Raw genomic sequence first — 21,960 nt, 5'->3', positions numbered from 1 at the left:
TAAATTAGCAGCTTTGGTCCTTTAATATATGTTTCGACATGATTTAAAATGCTGTATACAGAATTTACCCTCCCTTTTGCATCACACTATTTTGGCCAGTTCCCGATAATGTTCTTCAATCTTATAAATAATGACTCTGCCTTTCTGTCATGTGTAAATCCAATGTCAATTCAGATCAAGGAGGAGTTCAGGAGAATTACTACAATTCCCCTGGAGCAGAGATTCCTGTCCAAACTGGACCTGTACACACCAAAGCTCATTGCCTTGATGAAGACCAAGGGGGTTACTGTGGGGACCAAGCTGAGGCCTCTCCTGAGCAAACTGAGTCAGGTCAGTGTGCTTGGTTAAAATTGAGCTTGTCCACTTTTTTGCATGGAGACGATACTGTCTCTCAACACACTGCCCCATACGTATAGTATAGTTGCATAGCAAATCCCGTCACACGTTGACTCCAATTGCCTATGCTCCCATCTTCCACTCATTGCTCTTGCTCCCTGTAAATCATGGCACATGCTACTTTGTTCTCACCCGTCAGTTCATTGTATTTAAAAAATGATTCAGTATTAACACACTAATAATCTGTTCACAGAACCTAAGCACTGAAGCAAGACGTGAAGCCGTTATCCGCGCTCTCATACTGTACCTTGGCGAGAAGGAGGAGGACCTTTTCGAAGATTGCTGGGTAAAACATGATTTTATTTAACAGGCATGAGTACATTTGGTGAAGGCAACGCAGGTCACTGGTGTGCCGACAGACGCCACTGGCTTGTCATTCATTTGCCATTGGCGCCATCGAGTTGCCAGTGTCGCCACGGGTCTTTGGTACCATTTAATGGCCATGGCAACTCATCCCGCTAGACCTCATTGTTATGCCTCTGTGCGGCCTAGCTGTGCCCAGATGGCATTGTTTTACTCAATTCTGGTTAATTGGAAAATAGATTTGACTCTTAAACTTACGTTGAGCCATCTTGATGGTCCATTTTAGTATATACTGAATGAATGAATGAATGAAAGACAGTTATTGAATATGGACATTACAATTACATTAAAATAGTCAGTGGACAGACCAGGTGCATTGTATAAGTACATACATTGCATAGCACAAGTGCAGTAACTTCAAATTATTTAAATGGTTCTATTTTTTATTTGTTTCTGAATACAATTTGTCATTCTTGTTAATTGTATGCAGCAGGACAACCGCAGTGATGCCACTCAACACACCCTCAAGATCCTGGTCGTCCATGGTGCTGATGGAGAGGATCAGGAACAAATATATTTTTATAAGAAAAGAAATTGGTTTTAAAAGTGCTCTACCCCAGAGTCAAAATGTTGTCATTGCACAATTTAGATGCGACTAACCACACAAGAAAATGAGAAGTCAAAACTAAATTATACTGAACAGCAGGCATGTTTTTTTATTTTAATTTTAATTTTATTTTATATACATGCCATTAATGTATACATTGCCTGATATTTAAAATAAAGTATTGCATTGAGAAAATGATTATTTATTGTAACATTTATTTCAACAAATTTAGTAACAACTACCTAATTATATTGAATTATAACTTGATACAACTAAGTTATTGTCAAACAGAAAAAAGTGATTTAATCTACTTATTTGCTTTATAACGGTAATCATTACATGTATATAAGATTTACTTAATTTTTTGATGAGTTTAACTTGATAACAATAACTAAATAGAACTTAACTCAAGTATGTAATGTAGTAAGAGTTGCTTACTGTATTGTAGTAAGAGTTACTTAAAATATTCATAAATGTTATGTTTAGTGGCAAGTATATTTTACTTGATACTGGTGAGTGAGTTGTACTTGATATTACAGCAGTAAAATTTACTTAGAGTGAGTGCAAATTGTTACGAGGATTTTATTAAGTAAATCTTACAAGTTATTTTTTACAGTGTATGTTGAGACGTTGGGTCGTTTTCTGATTCTAAAAAACAAAACAAAAAAACATACATGGAACTCAAGAGAACATTTTTCTTTGTTTATTGCTTTACATTTTTCTTTGTTTATTGCTTTACAGATTTGCATTGGTGTCACAGCGTAGCTTCTGCGCTCACTCTGCCCACAACTCGGGTCCTCTGACTTACGAACACGTGACCACCTCTCATAAACACTGCTTCAGCCACCTACAGCACCGAAAACCTAGTGACCCCTAAATTCACTCCACACACGACAGCGACCCCAGCTGGATGAGCTGAGCTGTGTATCTGGGTCACGGCACCATTGTCACAGGCATCACGTCGCTCGTCACATCAGTATAGCTCCTACCCTCACTTTGCCCACATGGTTCAAACTCGGGTCCTTTGACTTACGAACACACAACCACCGCTTATGAACATCAATTTAACAATGATTTAACCAGCTAAGCCCCTGAAAAGCTAGAGATTCGATGGTGTGGATGGGTGGTATTCATGGTGGCACCACACCATCACAAAAGTATAAATACCGCCCAGCTGCACCATCAAATCTAGCTTTTTGGTGGCCTAGCTGGCTAGATCTGTGTTATAAGTACCACCCACCTGCGCCATCGAACCACCAGGTTTTCTGTGGCATAAATGGCTAAAGCGGTGATTGTGAGCGGTGGTCACATGTCTGTGAGTCAGAGGACCCGAGTTCGAATCCATTGTGGGCAGAGTGAGAGTGGAAGTGACACCAATGCAAATCTGATGTAATGTAATTGTGGGTAGATGCTGTGCAAAGCAAAAAACAGCATGTGAGCATGTCACTTTCATTTCCCTCAAAAGCTAGCTACGTATTTTAAAGAGAACAAGACAACTAATTCTTCCTTCCTCTTTTTTGGTTGATTTTGCTTCCTCTTTTGTGTTGATTGTCTTTTACAGTGTATTGTTTTCAATGCTTTTCTGGTGTTAGAAGAATAATTTCCAATGTCACCATCAGGGGAAGAAGTGAGACTTACACAAATTTTTGGGTTCTGTCTATTCTCTCCTCAACCTGTAAGCGTCTGCTACTCTGAGGCATATCCTGCCCTATCCTGCCCTATCCTGCCCTATCCTGCCCTATCCTGCTCTATCCTGCTCTATCCTGCCCTATCCTGCCCTATCCTGCTCTATCCTGCTCTATCCTGCCCTATCCTGCCCTATCCTGCTCTATCCTGCCCTATCCTGCTCTATCCTGCTCTATCCTGCCCTATCCTGCTCTCCCAGCCGAAGCAGCTGATGGCACTCGCTAGTGTTGTCCAGGGAAAATCTGGAGACCATGCCTGATTGGGTTAGGGTTAATAGCTACAACACAGGCTTCTACACAGCTACAACTTTGATGGTTTTCATACATTTAAAGTTAACATGCTATCATCTGTCTAAAGACAGGATCCTCACAGTAGTAATAGTAATAATACTATTGATAGAGGACAGTAAGTTCTGGAAAAATCTAATGAATGATGGCCAGACATTTGACAAACCATTTAATTAATATACAGAGTAAAATTGTAATTATAACAGTTCACCATGTAATTATATCACCTCTTCCTTACAAAATATATATTGTTTAACAAATTATCTATGTATATTCTGTGATTAACTTCTTTTTTTGTGATAAGTTTGATAATAAAAGTATGTGTCACATCAAATCTGTTTGATATTTCAAAACCATGAAGAGGAACTTCAAATGTGATTGTCAGATTTGGGTGACAGCTTTGTTATCAAATGATTTAGAGGTGTTCGGTCTATCTGTGCGACCATCCTCCGCCATTGCATTTTCTATCCTCCACAAAACGGACTTCTTCAGGATCCGCCTGAAGTCATGACCTATGAACACATAGAGGATAGGATTCAGAAAACTGTTTGCAGCTGCCAGAGTGGTGCCCACCTTCAGTCCAGTGTTGACTGCCTCCAGGCTGTGTTCATCCAGGTGTAACTCCAGCAGGACGAAGGTGTGAAAGGGCACCCAGCAGACAACGAAAGACAGGATGAGGGCCGCCATCACCTTGAAAGGCTTGATAGATTTGATGGTTAAACTCATCAACTTCACAAAGAGGATGGAGCAGCAAAAGATGATCATCAGGACAGGAACCACAAACCCACAAATGAACCGTATCAGCGCCACAGCTCTGTGACTGGACCCATATTCCGTGTAGCACAGTGTGGCCGAGCCGTGGGTTTTGGTCTGTCGATGCACCAGCGAGGGAACAGTCAGAGCAGCAGAGAGCAGCCATGCGAGGACGACCAGTCCAGACGCCTTTCCCACAGTCCGGGAGTTCTGTGACCAGACAGGAAATGTGATCATCGCACAGCGGTCAACACTTATCAGAACCAGCAGGAAGACGCTGCTGAACATGTTGAGGAAGAGAGCTGAGGAGGTGAACTTGCACATGAGCAGTCCGAAGGGCCAGTGTGAGGTCGCTGTGTAGAACACATTGAAGGGCAGACAGGCGCAAAACAAGAAGTCTGAGATGGCCAGGCTCAGGTACCAGGTGGTGTTCACTGTTCTCTTCAACTTGAAGCCAGAAATCCAGATGACTAAAGCATTTCCAGCCAGGCCCAGCAGGGATATAATGGTATTGATTGTCACAAGAGTTTCTGTTAGAAAGGAGTTAGTGCTACTATTGCTGAATGCCACTGAAGGGAAGGTCTCACCAGTCCCATTGTCTGCAGTGTAATCCCCATAATCACTGTACTCAAATGTTGCCATGGTGTTAAAGCCTGTCCTGTTTTGTGGAAAAACACAGTTTTAGTAAATAAATAAAACCCTGATGAATTATGCCAAATATTCTGCCTAATACAAAAATACTGTCCTGTTTGTCTTTGATAAAGTCTATGACTAAACTCTCTGAGAACATTCATTTAAACTGTCAAAAGAAGAGGACTCACCTTCTGTGGCCACTATTATTGTCTTACTGGTAATCAGTCACTCTGTTCTGATACTGATCTCCTAACCCTAACCCTGCTGACCATCTTCACTTCTTCTTCCTAAAGTATTTCTCAACAGAGTAGAGTCACAGAGGATGACGAGTCGTAGGGTCTGGCTCCAGGGTCAGGGAACAGGAAGAGTTCAGCCAAGAACTCATGCCAGCCAGTTATATAGTCTGTTATAACGTATACCCTAAACCAGCTAGTTATACCCTAAACCAGCTAGTTATACCCTAAACCAGCTAGTTATACCCTAAACCAACTAGTTATACCCTAAAGAAACTAGTTATACCCTAAACCAGCTAGTTATACACTAAACCAGCTAGTTATACCAGCTAGTTATACCCTAAACCAACTAGTTATACCCTAAAGCAACTAGTTATACCCTAAACCAGCTAGTTATACCCTAAACCAGCTAGTTATACCCTAAACCAACTACTGTAGTTATACCCTAAACTAAAACTAACCAGAATAGGACCATGCGTGGGGCATCTCACAGACACAAACCAATTGCCGTTTTGATACTCTTTGACAAGACTAATGACAGTTTTTCTGTTTCAGAGAGAGGGTATGTGTGAGTGTGTGTGTGTGTGTGTGTGTGTGTGCGTGTGTGTGTGTGTGTGTGTGTGTGTGTGTGTGCGTGCGAACTGTATGTGTGTGTGTGAGAGTGAGAGATGGATAGATTGAAATGAAATGTTTAGTTATATAGCAATTTTTATACACAAATGCGGCACAATGAGCTTCACAGTAAAGGGGAAAAAAATACAATTCATAGCCTATATATAGCCTAACTGTACTGTTCTAGCACAGGGGAGCAGAAGAGAAGTGCAGCCATTTGAGCTAATATGGGAGAACTGTGAAAAACATTATTCACTGACTTCTCAATAAGACGATCGGGCAAGCTTCTGGAAAATGTTGACTATTATATTTGCTATCATATGACATATTACAAAGCATGCATAACATGAATGCCACTCTGTAAGACACACAACATAAAAGACACTGAACAGCAAGCTCCTGGAAATAGTTGAACTAGCTAGAGGCCTATATACTTACCTGCGGGCCTATGGTAGTCAACTATACTAATGCCTATATATATATATATATATATATATATATATATATATATATATATATATATAATCCCTCCATGCCGTTGCCCCTCAGTAACTATCTGACCTCCTCCACCAACATGCCCCATCCTGCGGTCCTCGGACACCGGTCTGCTCTCCACCCAAACCCCCGCACCAGCCTGCCAACCTGCCGGGGACAGAGCCTTCAGCGTGGCCCCCTCCCTCTGGAGCTCTCTCCCCTCAGAGATACCTACACCCCCCTCCCTCTGGACCGCTCTCCCCTCAGAGATACCTAACACCCCCCTCCCTCTGGACCTCTCTCCCCTCAGAGATACGTAAGCCCCCTCCCTCTGGACCTCTCTCCCCTCAGAGATACCTAACGCCCCCTCCCTCTGGACCTCTCTCCCCTCAGAGATACGCAACGCCCAACACCCCCCACCCTCTGGAACTCTCTCCCCTCAGAGATACCTAACACCCCCCTCTCTCTGGACCTCTCTCCCCTCAGAGATACCTAACACCCCCCTCCGTCTGGACCTCTCTCCTCTCAGAGATACCTAACACCCCCTCCCTCTGGACCTCTCTCCTCTCAGAGATACCTAACACCCCCCACCCTCTGGACCTCTCTCCCCTCAGAGATACGTAACCCTGGACACCTTCAAATCAGCCCTCAAAACCCATCTGTTCACCAAGGCCTTTGGCCTGTAGTTGGTTAGGTTAGCTAGTAATTAGTCAGCCAGTTATTTAGTTAATTAGTTAGTTGTCTGTTTGTTAACTAGTCAGTTAGTCTCAGTGTTGATTTGTTCTTGTCTGTCTGTCTATCTGTCTTGTTTATTTATGACTGTGTAAAGCGTCCTTGGGTCTCATGAAAGGTGCTATATAAATTGTATTTATTTATTTATTCGTTATGTTCCTCTCGGAGTGAAGATCTTATCACAGTATGACTGAAACAGTGCATTCTCTGGCATTTTGGCAACCAATATGTTGTGTTGTTGCAGTTCTTATCTTTAGACACTAGATGGGGGAAATAATCCACATACTACATATTATACCTTTAACACATTATAAAACACATACACGTATCATGAACAGCACATTACACAACACATTCAATATAGACTATTATGTGCCGCACAGACCCACTTGAACAAGGTATATAGAGAAAGACACCTTTTCAGGACCATGGAGAGCACTTGTATATTCAAATTTGCCAGGTTGCGGCTGTTTGGCCAATGCCACTGTTGGTTATTCCTTTGGTTTTATTATGTAGATACGTTTACCAATTTTCTATATAAAACATACAACTTTAAACTTTCATAATACTGTACTTCCTGTTGCATATGAGCGTCTGCCCCTCCCCCCATGGTCATGCGCATGGACAACTATATAACGCGCTCCTTCTTATTTCTAAGTGCGTATAGTTTCGTCTTTTCAGTGAACATGGCAGGTGCTGTCGCTAAGAAGTGGATCACTCCTCTCGTTTTAGTAAACAGAAGGCTTTCTGCTCCAGAGTTCAGAGTGCAGTGTGCGTATCACCAGAAGGTAAAATATCTAGCTAGATGATAGCTGTACTGTAGCTAAATCTAAGGTACATCATTTTACTTGTTTAGCGAGCTAGCGGATTGATGTGTCTCTACGAGATGTAACTTTGCTCCTAATGTTAATAGCTTTGATAACTAATCCCTGTTTGAAATCGCTTGAAACAGCAGCTGTGCTACAACTTTTGGGTCAATGACGTTGGAAACGAGAGCTTGGAAGATCTTGCTAGCTAATGAACCTGCTATAAGCTAGCAATTGGAATTGAATTTAATTTTGCATTTTGAAGGTTAATCTAATTTTTTTTTGTACCAATAAAGAGTTGCCAGTAAAATCCGTGTTGCGGGACCTTTCTCCACACCTAGATAATCTAAATCTTCCTCATAATTCCACAGGCGTTACTATACAGGTGGTAGTTGTATGCTAGGTGATTAGATAAAATAAATATAGATGTTAGCGACCTGCTAGTAACGTAGTATTACTGGTTAAAATTAAAAGTAGTAGTAATTAAAGTAGTATTTCATATTAGGATTATTTATCTTCATCATGTGATACCATTCACATAACATTATTGAGGTATGATTCACCATCATGATCTAAAGTTGGAAGAGAGAATGTATGAAGGGATAGAGTAGATATAGCTTTTCCGTTGTTGCTTGAAATAATTTGGCCCAGGTTCAGATATTCAAGGTAAGACTAGTGTGGCAAAAAGGGAATTTGTTCTTGGTCATTTCCCACACTAGTAGAGCCCATCTGCTTCAGAAGTCTATCAGAGACAATTACAAGTTTTTGTATCTCCAAGTCAGAATCTACCAACTGCTGCTGAGATGTCTATTTCTGAAGGAGATTATTGTGTTATATGTTTTAATGTGTTTTTCCTACACTGCATAACCTGGGAATGACTCTGCATGAGAATGACTCTGCATTTAGTCCAGGAAGGAGAGGGGGGGGGGGTAAAAGTAGCCATTACCCAAGTAGCCTAAAGTAACAAATCAGTTTATTTTAATTGGCTACCATTAATAATAATTAACTTTTATTTGTATAGCACCTTTCATACAGAAATGCAACTCAAGGTGCTTTACAGCAAAGAAATGACATGCACAGAGTGTTTCACATGAAACAGAACAAAATGAAAACATACAGAAAATAAAATGACATATCCTTGAAACTCATTTGGCAATGCAAGAGGCCTTTCAACCCTTGAGGTGTTTTTTTTTTTTAGATGGATTGAATTCTAAGGTGGTTGGCAATAAATTGTTTTGAGATAGTACCGACTGTTTTTAATGTGATGCAGGCTATATGCCTACTAACCACCTATCCGTTATGCTGTAGGTGGTGGATCACTATGAGAACCCAAGAAATGTAGGCAATCTGGACAAGAAGTCAAAGAATGTGGGGACCGGCCTGGTGGGGGCGCCTGCTTGTGGAGATGTGATGAAACTCCAGGTACGTTTGTCACCTGTACTCTTTTACTGTTGCATACTGTAGTTCACCTGTACTCTTTTACTGTTGCATACTGTAGTTCACCTGTACTCTGTATTTACTGTTGCATACTGTAGTTCACCTGTACTCTGTATTTACTGTTGCATACTGTAGTTCACCTGTACTCTGTATTTACTGTTGCATACTGTAGTTAAGCTCTGACTCTGGATGGTCTGGGATTCACGGGGTTAATATCATTACTGAGATCACAAGAAATCACTGGATTGCATCACATCATGTCAGTGAATGTCAAGCAAACACTTCTATTTACACAGACAGAATAAAACCATGGACTTGTCTCCTCTTCTCTGATGGCAGATTGAGGTGAATGAGCAGGGGAAGATTGTGGACGCCAGGTTCAAGACATTCGGCTGTGGCTCAGCCATTGCCTCCAGCTCCCTGGTTACAGAGTGGGTGAAGGGCAAATCTGTGAGTAACATTCTGCTCCACGCCACCACACTCCCTCCCATCCTGTTAGTGCTCAGTGCTGCTCACAGTTTGAATTTGTTCATTCAACAACCATGTTCCCTCTGTTCCCATGGTTAAATCTATGAATCTATGAATTGTTGGGCTTTGTTCTAAACATATTCAGGTCAATGAAGCCCTGAAAATCAAGAACACTGATATTGCCAAGGAGCTCAGTCTTCCACCGGTCAAACTCCACTGCTCCAGTAAGTCTGTATTTCAACCTAATGTCCATCATTCTATTTAGCTTCTACTCTATACACTGCTCTTTGTGAAACTTGAGACATTATCTTCCAGTATGTGACCATCCTGACTGTCCCCTCTTTCTGTGTCCAGTGCTGGCGGAGGACGCCATCAAGGCTGCCCTGGCAGACTATCGTCTCAAACAGGAGGAGGCCCAGGAGACTGCTGGGCAAGTCAGCAGCTAGTGAGACCTTCTTCATCTAGTCCTGGTTCCCCCTTTTCCACTGCCAATGGGACACATACAATTTCACCTACAGCACCTACAGTATAACCTCTGGGGCACCCTATATGAGTCCCGGACTTGTCCACTCTCAGTCAGACATAGATAGCCCAGTCTTCATCCTATATGAGTCCAGGACTTGTCCACTCTCAGTCAGACATAGATAGCCCAGTCTTCTCCAGGCCTGTTACAGGTTTAACCAGTGTTTCCTCTCTAGCCTCTCCAGTCATGTAAATGCACAATGTAAGAACTGACCAGTTGAGTCAAGCCTTATTTGATAATTGCACGTTTGCTCTTTATTTTGGATTTTGACATGGATACATGCCATTGAGATGTCATGCTTGAATGCAGTGGTGGAAGTATTGATGAAGACCTGTTGGTTGTCTTCTATTCTATAGATGTTTTGAGGCCAATTATGAAATTAAATGTGGTAGATGTCAAATGGTAGCAAACTATCAAAAGGTTAATTGATTTATTGATGGTTTGTAACTCCTTATCTTAGTGCAATAAAATGTAAACAAGGAATACGCTTCATTGTTTTGTTTTATTACATGACCTAATGTTAATGTATTTGTCTCGACTTGCATACAGAATGTTATAAAAGCACCACTATTTGGCCACTAGGTGGCAGCATTGCCATACTGGCCTGTCATGCAGGTCTTACGGTGTTGGTGAAGTATTTCCTGTTATATCAAGTTGCATCACACCGTGCTATGCTGGACAAACACAGGACTGATCCTGATGGGTTGGCTAGTAACACGTGTTAGCTCTGCAGCAACAGCTGTCCCTTAATGGAAATGTTTAGAGAGAGAGGGTCAACATTGACTATCGATATGATAAACAGATCTGTTTGCTTTGCTCAGAATAGTTTTCTGTAGCGGAGGGACATGCCAGACCATGACATGCTTTCAGCGCGGACTCACAGGAAGGCAACATCCAAACGTTCTGAAGAAAGATTACAGTAAACCATATCCATACCCTAAACATTAGCATGGTTTTGGGTATAAAAAAGTAAACGTAAACATCATACACACACACACGCACTTGGAGAGCAGGACCGTGTGTGTGTGTGTGTGTGTATGTGTATGTGTATGTATGTGTGTGTGTGTGTGTGTGTTGCGGGGGGGGGGGGGGGGGGGGGGGGGGGGGGGGTTATATAACAAGGCTGACAGTTTTCGAGATACTGTTGACCTTGCAGGATGAAGCGAAATTGCTCCGGTCACTGAAGCCGATGTATTTAGTTGGGCCATGTTAAAAGGCTGTTTTCTCCCCAGTGATCAGCTGGCGGGTGGGTGAAGAGTCCCTCTGTGTGTCTGCCGATGGGGGCCTCTCTTCCTGTTGGGCCGGTGAGCCCCGGGGCCAGATGGACCCTTCGCTGAGTCCCCCTCCCACAGGCCTGTCTGCTCTGCAGGGGTCACAGGCCGGTCTGGACCGCTGCTCCGCTGACACGGCCCCTCCGGCTCACAGGGATCTGATGTCTGGCTGTCCGCGGCGCTCTCCTCTGCCTGAGGACTTCCATCTGCTGCCCCCTGGGCTCCTTCCTTGGCCTCTCGCTCCAGAGCGGTCTTGGAGGAGGTGCGGAGGTTCCTGGCTGCCCTCATGATGTCAGCCTGCAGCTGCTTGCCAGAGTCCACCGGCTCACTCTGCTGCCGCTCCAATGGCTTCTCTGGCACCTCGTTGAAGGGCTTGATGCCGCCACTCTTGTCTCTCTGGTCCACGTACATCTTGGAGGGGAAGGAGCAGGGGTAGTAGGCGTTGATTTTCCTCTTGTGACTCGTGATGGCCGCACAGCAGACGACGATGATGATGATGATGAGCAGGAAGAAACCCACGAGTATGAGGAGCAGGTTCTCCTGCAGGAAGTGCACCATCTGGCTCAGGAGGGCGGAGCCAGCTAAGGTAGGCGGGGACTCAGAGGTGGGGCCACTGGTTCCAGGTAAAAAAGATGTGGGGATCAGACTGCCTGGCTCCTCCCCTTCTGCACTGCCCTCCAATGAGATGTTGAAAGGGAGGGGCGTGGCCCGACAGCTGCTGGACCACAGCATCGCAGACAGACCCCAGATCAGCTGAAGAGCTAGGGGACGCATGTCTGACAGCACCTACACAGGAAATACAGGATTATTCAACTTGATTTAGTTTTTTTTGGGTGTAATATCTTACTCAGTTTAATGAACATATCGGGGTAATTCAAATACAATAGAGGCCTGAATACAGCTGTGCTGCTTCACAGACCGTGAGACGTTTATAGAATGAGAACAGCTGAGGGCTGAGAGGCAGGTGGGATTAGAGATGTCTAGATTCCAATCATAGCATCTCTCTCTCTCTCTCTCTCTCTCTCTCTCTCTCTCTCTCTCTCTCACACACACACACACACACACACACACACACACACACACACACAACACACACACACACACACACACACACATTGTTTTATGACTAAAGCTAAGCCTATCTGATCAGTCTGTTTCCAGTGAGAGGGATGTCATCTGATCTGATGTCCTTAGTCTATCAGAACTGTTGTGCTGCATTTGTCTGTTATAAGAAAAAAAATAAGCACAAATAATTAACGCTAGAAAACCTCTCATTATCTCATCCTTATCTCATAGAGAAGCCTCTGATCAAGAGATATTTAGGAAGTCGTCTTGAAAAACAAGGTATCCTTTTCATGTTGTTGCCCTAAGTAATTTTCTGAGGTTGAATTAAGCTTAAAGAAAAAAGCAGACAGCAGCTCCTTAAACAAGCAGCCCCCCCCGAGCAGAGAGGCTTCAGTTATGGAACTGAATGTCACTTTCAAAACACTTTCGGCATGCAGAGTTAGGGTTAGGGTTAGTTTAGTTAGGGTTAGCAGAGTTAGGGTTAGGGTTAGTTTGGTTAGGGTTAGCAGAGTTAGGGTTAGTTTAGTTAGGGTTAGCAGAGTTTCATAATGCTAAACTTGACTATGATGTTCAGTAATCTTTCTTTCAGCAGAGATGAATTCTGTTCTTCGCCTCAAGCCAAACCTGGACTGGGCTGCAGCATGGGTCGGTCCTGACCCACCCCCCACCCCCCACACACATACACATACACACACACACACACACACACACACACACACACACACACACACACACACACACACACACACACACACACACACATCCCCTTTTTCCACTCCATCTGTGTGCAAGCTGGGCTACATGAGCCCCTGCACTCATCAGGAATGGGGGAGGGGAATTCATGTCTAATTTATCACCCATTCACCCCCAACATACCTATTCACACACGCACACACGTTCTCCACGCACACACACACACATGCTCTCCACACACACACACACACACACACACACACACACACACACACACACACACACACACACACATCCACTAACTATTAACTGAACTGTCCTTACCTGTGCCTGGGGCATCATAATGCACATACATTATTTACAGTGATCATGGGAGGTTAGCTGTCTTGTCTATAGTGAAGTCTATAGTGAAGTCTGTATTTATGAAAAGAATGTCCTCTCTATAGTGGGTTGTGAGAATCATTTACTTCAGGAGAAGTTCTCTGAACTGAAAAGAATAAAGATGAAAATGAGATGACTCACCGTCATAAACGTGGTCACACGGACGGAACAGGCCCCCTGGGGTGGACGGTTAGGGTTAGGGGTGACAGAAGCTGAATCAAACTGGTCCAAAACAGAACAGAGAGAAAGTGTGCGTGCTCCACCTCAGTCAAGTAACTTCTACAGTTTCACATTTCAGGCAGGAGGGTCCTCTGACCAGCACAGAAAAAGTTCTTGGCCATCAGGACAAATCCCTCCTTCCTTCCCTCCCTCCCTCCCTCCCTCCCTCCCTCCCTCCCTCCCTCCCTCCCTCCCTCCCTCCCTCCCTCCCTCCCTCCCTCCCTCCCTCCCTCCCTCCCTCCCTCCCTCCCTCCCTCCCTCCCTCCTTCCTCTCCTCCCCCCCTCCCTCCTTCCTCTCCTCCCCCGTGCTGAGCGTCCCAGAGAGGCCTGGGCTCTGGCCACCTCACAGATTGTTCTTGTTAGCGGTGGTTTATAGAGGAGTGTGGGGGGGGGGGCAGGGTTAGGGGGGGGGGCTCTCCTGTCCCCACGCTGGATGCTCGGAGCTACAGGCAGCACATGCACGGCAGGAGGGACTCAAACAATGACTAGCCTTGTCTGGGACCTGGAAGAGGACTGCTGTTGTGTATACCTCTCCTCATGAGTACTCCACCTCTAAGCATGCTTAGACATCCTGTGCAATAGCTCTCTCTCAGATCAGTTCTCTCTCAGATCAGCTCTCTCTCAGATCAGCTCTCTCTCAGATCAGCTCTCTCCTCACCCAGATCTAGAGCCTGGTCTCTGAAGGGAGGGAGGGATCAGCTGTGGGGGTGAGGAGGGCTGTGGGGAGGGGGAGGGTTAGGAGGGCTGTGGGGAGGGTGAGGGTTAGGGTTAGGAGGGTGAGGGGTAGGGGTAGGGTTAGGAGGGTTAGGGTTAGGGTTAGGGTGAGGGGTAGGGGTAGGGGTAGGGGTAGGGGTAGGGGTAGGGGTAGGGGTAGGGGTAGGGGTAGGGGTAGGGGTAGAGGTAGGGTTAAGGTTAAGGTTAGGGTTAGGGTTTGGAGGGCTGTGGGGATCAGAGTTCTGGTGCAGGCTTGAGCCCTGTGCTGAAAGCAGCAGTGGAGTAGGACTCTTATTACACAGCTCTAGACCAGTGTGATCAGCTCTCACAGGAAAGGGTTAATGTTTCCTGTGCAGACAGGGGGAGGGGGGGGGGGGGGGCAGGAGGGGACACACTGAGGACCTTTCCAGAAACAATGAGGAGGGTGTTCTGTGGAGAGGCATAGTGAGACACGCGCAGTGTATGACCAGTTCAGGGGGAGAGAGGGTAGGCCTACAGGCAACTGTGTGTCTGTGTGTGTGTGTGTGTGTGTGTGTGTGTGTGTGTGTGTGTGTGTGTGTGTGTGTGTGTGTGTGTGTGTGTGAGAGAGAGAGAGAGAGCCATAGGTGTGTGTGAATACGTTGCATTATTGCTCACCTCAAGATGGTGCATCTCAAGCTAAAGAATGTGAGTGTCTGGCCAGCTGACTGTGTTTGAGATTCATCAAGGCCACACAACCTTTATATGGTCATCAGCGTGATGAGGTGAGGCTGCGTTCAGTAACTCAACTCACTTCCCTATTTGTCTTCAAAGCTCTTTCTCGTCCTCTGGTGTCACTTCTCCCCCCAACACACACGTTGAAGTGAGGTCTATGAGAAGCAGACAGACAGACAGACAGACAGACAGACAGACAGACAGAGAGACAGACACAGACAGACAGACAGACAGACAGACAGACAGACAGACAGACAGACAGACAGACAGACAGACAGACAGACAGACAGACAGACAGACAGACAGGCAGGTCTGGGAATCCTGCTCCCTAGAGCTCCTCCTCTGTCACGTGGAGGGAAGCGAATATGAAAACAAACCCAAGGAAAAAGAAAAGCCTTTATAAAGTCAAACATCTGAGCGCTCAGGAAGTGTGCATTATGGGTAAATACAAGGACACCAAAATCACCAAAACATCAATGTTGCCTTGGAGTGTCTGAGACCCCCCCCCCCCCAAAAAAGATACTAAAGATGTAGTTTTATCGAGCACCTTGACATTGAAACCTACAGCAGCTAATGACTGAGTTCCTCCTGAGAACCCTAACCCTAATGACTGAGTTCCTCCTGAGAACCCTAATGCTAATGACTTAGTTCCTCCTGAGAACCCTAACCCTAATGACTGAGTTCCTCCTGAGAACCCTAACCCTAATGACTGAGTTCCTCCTGAGAACCCTAACCCTAATGACTGAGTTCCTCCTGAGAACCCTAACCCTAATGACTTGAGTTCATCCTGAGAACCCTAATGCTAATGACTTAGTTCCTCCTGAGAACCCTAACCCTAATGACTGAGTTCCTCCTGAGAACCCTAACCCTAATGACTGAGTTCCTCCTGAGAACCCTAACCCTAATGACTTGAGTTCCTCCTGAGAACCCTAACCCTAATGACTGGGTTCCTCATGAGCCGTCGGCTCCGGCCTTGTCTCAGATCTGAGCTGCTTCATTATCTAGACCTGCAGCAAAAATATTTCAATGGGAAGCGAGAAAATGTAAAATGTGATTGTCCGATTTTCTGAAATCGGGTTATAAGATCCCTGTTGTGCGATACATGTCACACAGAGGACAAGCCGATTCTTATTTTATGTATTCCATATATTTATTCAACATATACAGGAAAAGAAAGCCTTTAATTGTTATGTACACACCAACACGCAATGGGCGACACATGAACACACACACACATGCATTTTTAGCGACCGCCAATGAAATGTGTTCTTGACCTTTGACCCGTGCGGGAACAATGATCCTAAAAAGTAAATTGGACTTTAATTCCAGGTCTATAAATCACTTGTAGATTCAAAGTCTTCCCTGTGAACTGCCTGTAGAGCTGGGAGCCCTTGTGAAAACATGCCTTTCTGTTTCCTGTTGGTAAGTGAAAAACCAGCAGAACTCAGTTCAGCGGACGTTAACGATTCTTATGTCAGTTTGTGTGCAACAGCGTAGAAAAGACGTCATGATAAGAAAGCACTGGTTCTGCCTTTGAGGTTACTTACTGACTGACTGTATCTCTCGGAGGAGATCGATACGCAGTGAGGCCGAACCAACAACTTCAAACAGGAAGCCAGAGTCTATTCTAAGAACAAAAGTTGTTTCCATATTTGCAGCAGTCAAGCAGTCAGACGCAATTCAGTCTCATCACCAGAGCATTTTCAGACACGTTTTTATCCTCCTCTTGGCATCACTTTCTCATCCTGTTCTAAAACAAGTGCACAGTAAACCTGTGTTCCTCCACCCATGATGCAATAAAGGAGTGGAAACATGGACATTTATTTTTGAATTAATACGAAACAATCCTAATATTTAATCCTAATATGATTAAACAAGCCAGGAGAGACCAGTCTACCAGGAGAGACCAGTCTAACAGGGAGAGACCAGTCTACCAGGAGACCAGTCTAACAGGGAAAGACCAGTCTAACAGGGAGAGACCAGTCTACCAGGAAAGACCAGTCTAACAGGGAGAGACCAGTCTAACAGGGAAAGACCAGTCTAACAGGGAGAGACCAGTCTAACAGGGAAAGACCAGTCTAACAGGGAGATACCAGTCTAACAGGCAAAGTAGAAGGGTCCCTCAGAGAACTATACCTGTATTGAGACCTAAAGTATATTAAGTATATTAAAGTAAACAGGTATTGGCAACGGAAACAAGCAACCATGTACTGTACACACATGTGGACCGACCGACTGACCGACCAGCCATCAGAGTGAGCTATACAGATTCACGGCTCAAAATGACTGTGGCTAGCACTCCTAGAGGTGGACTCTGGTATATCTCAAAGACGAACAGACGAGCGGCATTTTAAAAGCCCTCGCCCCTCCGATTTCATCTGGTGAGGAACTATGATCAAACTGCTTCCTGCATTTGATGAAATGTGCCTGGTACAAACAAAAATGCCTTGGAGTCTGGCACTGAACTGTATCCTGGTCTGGTCAACCAGAAGAACCTCTATGAACAGGCTGCAGGACTAGACACACTGATATTCCCTCTAGAAGTCCTCTCTGAACAGGCTGCATGACTAGACACTGATATTCCCTCTAGAAGTCCTCTCTGAACAGGCTGCAGGACTAGACACTGATATTCCCTCTAGAAGTCCTCTATGAACAGGCTGCATGACTAGACACTGATATTCCCTCTAGAAGTCCTCTATGAACAGGCTGTAGGACTAGACACTGATATTCCCTCTAGAAGTGCTCTCTGAACAGGCTGCAGGACTAGACACTGATAATCCCTCTAGAAGTCCTCTATGAACAGGCTGCAGGACTATACACTATTATTCCCTCTAGAAGTCCTCTCTGAACAGGCTGCAGGACTAGACACTGATATTCCCTCTAGATTCTGCCGGATGAAATGTGGTGGCCAACCCGCGGCTCGCGAGCCGCATGCGGCTCTTTGCCCGTCAATGTGCGGCTCCTCCATCCATTCATTTAAAAAAAGTTGGCTTGCGGCTCTTCCATCCTTTCATTAAAAAAATTAATTCATTCCATAAGAACGTTTCTCTCTCTCTCTCTCTCTCTCTCTCTCGCTGTGCATTTCTTCCCGCCCATTTTAGTTTATTGCAGATTTGTCATAAAATCTATATATATGATTCGTTTCGCTAGGTCGCGAGGAAGTTGCGTGAGAACCACTTCAAACCAATCATATAGGTAGCAAATCACCTTGGTAACAAAATAATTGTAAACAAAATAATTTGCTTTGCGTGGGTCATTCTCTTTTACGACAAAAGCAAACGTAGCCTAGACTAGGCTACTGTACACAACCAAAGAATGGCTGGAAAGAAATGCGCAGCGAAAATAAAATATGAAGACGAACACAGGACATTTTTTACCCGAGTGGGAGAGTCATTTTTTCTTCATAAAACGTAATGGTAAGCCATTCTGTCTGATATGCCAGACATTTCAAAGTCTCAAATCTCCAGCCCAGTCGAGCCCAACCCAGCCCAACCCAGCCCAGCCCAGTCCAGCCTAACCCAGCCTAGTCCAGTCAAGCCTAACCCAGCCCAGCCCAGCCCAGCCCAGCCTAACCCAGTCCAGTCCAGTCCAGTCCAGTCCAGTCCAGTCCAGCCCAACCCAGCCCAGCCCAGCCCAGCCCAGCCCAGCCCAGCCCAGTCCAGCCCAGCCTAACCCAGTCCAAAATATATTATGTCAGAAAATATCTTGTTGTATGTATTAATTTTAAATAAATTAACTTTAAATGTATATTTAATGGACAATAACGTTTTTCTTCTTATTTTAGACTGTGGTGCCTTGGGATTTTAAGTACTTATGAAGGGTGCAGTGACTGAAAAAAAGGTTGAGAAACGCTGGTATATATGGTGTGGCTCTGGGTGGTACCACAGTAATTTTTGTGGCTCTTAGTCTCTGACTGGTTGGCCACCCCTGCTCTAGAAGTCCTCTCTGAACAGGCTGCATGACTAGACACTGACGCTGTCTGCTGGGAGGAAGCTGAGGAGGGTGAGGTCGTCCCCTCCGTCCTCGTCGCTGTCCAGGTCCACTCTGGGCCGCAGGGCTCCGTTGCTCTTGTGAAGGTGGGACCTCCCATGGGGGCTGCTGCCCTCGGGTAGCAGGGCGGAGATGCACACCATCTCGGTGCCCTGGTCTGCCTGTCCCATCCGGTACAGGTGCTTCCTGGAGGACAGCTTGGTGCAGAGGATGATGGTGCTGACCATGAAGATGGTGGCTATTGCAGCCAGGGAGGCGATGCCGATCAGACACTGGCTCACCAGACCGCTTCTGCGGGTGGGAGGGCAGAGTGGGACCCCGCCTCCTGGTGGGATCTTGTCTTGGTTGGACGTCTTGGCTGATGTTGCCATTGTGGCTGTGGCCAAAGCAGTGACACTCTCTTCTGGTTTCTTGGGGACCAGGACCCCTGAAGAGGTGGTGTTGGTGCTGTTGGTGGTGTTGGCTGTGGCGGAGATGGCCATTGTGGCAGAGGCAGTCTTAGTGATAGAGGAGGGGGGCTCATTGGTCGAGCTAGGGCCTGTGGTAGAGGAAGGCTCATGGGTAGGATCTATGATGGAGAAGGACTCATTGGTAGAGCTAGGGCCTGTGGTGGAGGAAGGCTCATTGGTAGAGCTAGGGCCTGTGGTGGAGGAAGGCTCATTGGTAGAGCTAGGGCCTGTGGTGGAGGAAGGCCCATTGGTAGAGCTAGGGCCTGTGGTGGAGGAAGGCTCATTGGTAGAGCTAGGGCCTGTGGTGGAGGAAGGCTCATTGGTAGAGCTAGGGCCTGTGATGGAGGAAGGCTCATTGGTAGAGCTAGGGCCTGTGGTGGAGGAAGGCTCATTGGTAGAGCTAGGGCCTGTGGTGGTGCTGAAATATTTCACATCTTCACTTCCCATGTTAGACACACTGCTCTTTGGTGTTGCTTCTGTTGTGTGTCTTGTCATCTCCGGTGGTTGGGACACCGACGCCGTGTTGCTGGTTGTGTTCTGGGATTCTGAGGGCCGAGAAGTATGGTCTGGTTCATTAGTCTGGGGCAGCGGGGAGGATAGAGACCTCTCTGGCATGGTGGGGGTCTGGGCTGGGGCATCTGAGTCACTGCTGTGTCTGGAGCTGCTGGATTCTAGGAGAGAGACTTCCTGAGAAGGCAACAACAGGATACTCCACAACAGAACAACAAACACTTCATCCATCCATGAGATCATGTTGCCAATTCTGAAACCACAAAATACTAAATTAGGACAGAATTTTAGACATTACATTTCCAATCACATCAGGATATCTATGGGAATTGGAGGGTATCTATGGAAATACATAACATAGAGTCACAAGGTGTACGGGGACGGTGGTGGGTTGTCAGCACTTCATGGAACATTTAGTCCTCCTGTGTCTAGCACCACACCCGCGTAACTGTCAAAGCAGGAAGTCAAAGGTAGATTCTTAGCTGCTGTCTACACTACATTTGTTCTGTCAGAATAACAGCAAACATATAGAAAATGGTGAAACCTTAAAACACAAAGAAGGTTGCGCATTTCTGTAACAATGACCCCATCCAAAAGTGTTTCATATCAAAACTCTGTGTGAAAAGGAATTATAGTCACACAGATGCAATCATCAACTAGAGAGAAAACGCTCCGTACAAGACATCCAGTCTGTCCCGTTTCTACGTACTGGACGGTACCGCCGGTCTTACCTGGCTGGACGGGTTAGGGTTGGCGGGCAGCTGTCCTGGAGGAGAGGGCAGAGGGCATCTGGCCGGAGCTCAGGAGTACGCTGACGATCTGACGGAGGAAAGTTGGAGAAAGAGGTTGTACCTGCTAGCTACGCGGAAACAGGAAGTGAACACAGCCCAGCAGCAGAAGTCGAGCAGCACTGATGCAAGAGACATGGGGAAAGATTCTGTCTGCCAGTGATTGCTATTGTTTATCTTTGAAATAAAGCAGTGTGTTAGTTGAACAATACATGGAGTGGTGTCTGGATGGTGGTAGGAGTCTGATAGCTTAGAGTTAATCTGCTGCCTCAGGAGAGTTATTTCAAGAGGTACACAGACGTCCTCTGGCCAAATTCATTTCTGTACTATGAGAGAATGGAAATGTGGCAAGTATTGAAACCTGCTTCCATGGCAACCACTACTTCCTGTTCTGGTGACTCAGGGGTGTGCTGTAGCTGTGGCTCCTCAGTGATGAGGCTTCAGTTCAACGTCTCAGGAAACAAGAAATTATCAACAGACAAACCTTTTGTTCGGAAGCTTACAGCAATACTAATTTCTTCTCTTCCTTGCATGGAGATGCTTCTGCATGACACTTCCTTACCCGATTAGACTCCTTATCCACTTGAATACCCACAGATCCACATTCCCTCAAAGAGCTATAGTCCCTAACACATTCTCTAAACTGCATAGGAATTTGGAGACAGACACAGCCATGTTGCATAAAATCAGAGTAGCCCAACACACAGCCACAACAGACTAGTTATCTCACACAGTGACCTTGGCTGTCTTCCCAGCCAAGGGTTTTAAGAGGTGGCTGACTGCCTCATAAAGACAACAATGATACAATTATATTGCAAAGTTTCCAGAATATATGTTTCAAAGACTCTGCTACGAGCACGCTTGCCTTTACCTGCCATTCAGTCAGTGAGGCTTGACCTGGACTGGACCTGGACAGGTAGGAAAGGCCTTGGTGACAGAAACAACCCATCTTTGATGCCCTCATCCCATCACAGTAGTTAACCTCCTCTAGCTAGTGGTTCCTGGAGTGAGGCAGCCAGACAGAGCCCCCCTCTCTGAGGCCCCCAGCAGGGCTGATGGGACGGACCGTCCTCCAGAGGCCCAGGAGCGGATGCCTCTGTTTGGACAGGAAGTCAGGAGCAAAGAGGCGCGTTTTATAGGCTCACCACCGCAATGAAAACCTGTGCACCAAGCTTTTATGTTTGTTTTGACTGTGGCTCCGCTGGTAGCTAGGGACATCTCAGTCAAATCTCTGATA

At 45.6% G+C, this 21,960-nt stretch overlaps 2 protein-coding genes across 2 annotated transcripts; both read right to left on the bottom strand.

Annotated features, from left to right (window-relative positions):
* Positions 1 to 3,660: 3,660 nt before the first annotated feature.
* On the bottom strand, positions 3,661 to 4,674 carry LOC311312538 (chemerin-like receptor 1; the record flags this gene model as incomplete). Its single annotated transcript, XM_084442499.1, has 1 exon — positions 3,661 to 4,674. One exon carries the CDS (start codon positions 4,672 to 4,674, stop codon positions 3,661 to 3,663), a length of 1,014 nt encoding a protein of 337 aa, XP_084298625.1.
* Positions 4,675 to 11,185: 6,511 nt separating this feature from the next.
* LOC311312536 (transmembrane protein 119-like) lies at positions 11,186 to 11,995 on the bottom strand (the record flags this gene model as incomplete). The annotated part of the gene is made up of 1 exon (XM_084442497.1): positions 11,186 to 11,995. The coding sequence occupies one exon, from the start codon at positions 11,993 to 11,995 to the stop codon at positions 11,186 to 11,188; it is 810 nt and encodes a 269-aa protein (XP_084298623.1).
* Between the last annotated feature and the right edge of the window lie 9,965 nt (positions 11,996 to 21,960).

This window comes from Borostomias antarcticus, assembly GCF_949987555.1.
Source record: "Borostomias antarcticus genome assembly, chromosome: 8".
Lineage (NCBI taxonomy): Eukaryota > Metazoa > Chordata > Actinopteri > Stomiiformes > Stomiidae > Borostomias > Borostomias antarcticus.
This window is presented reverse-complemented; position numbering and strand designations above follow the sequence as displayed.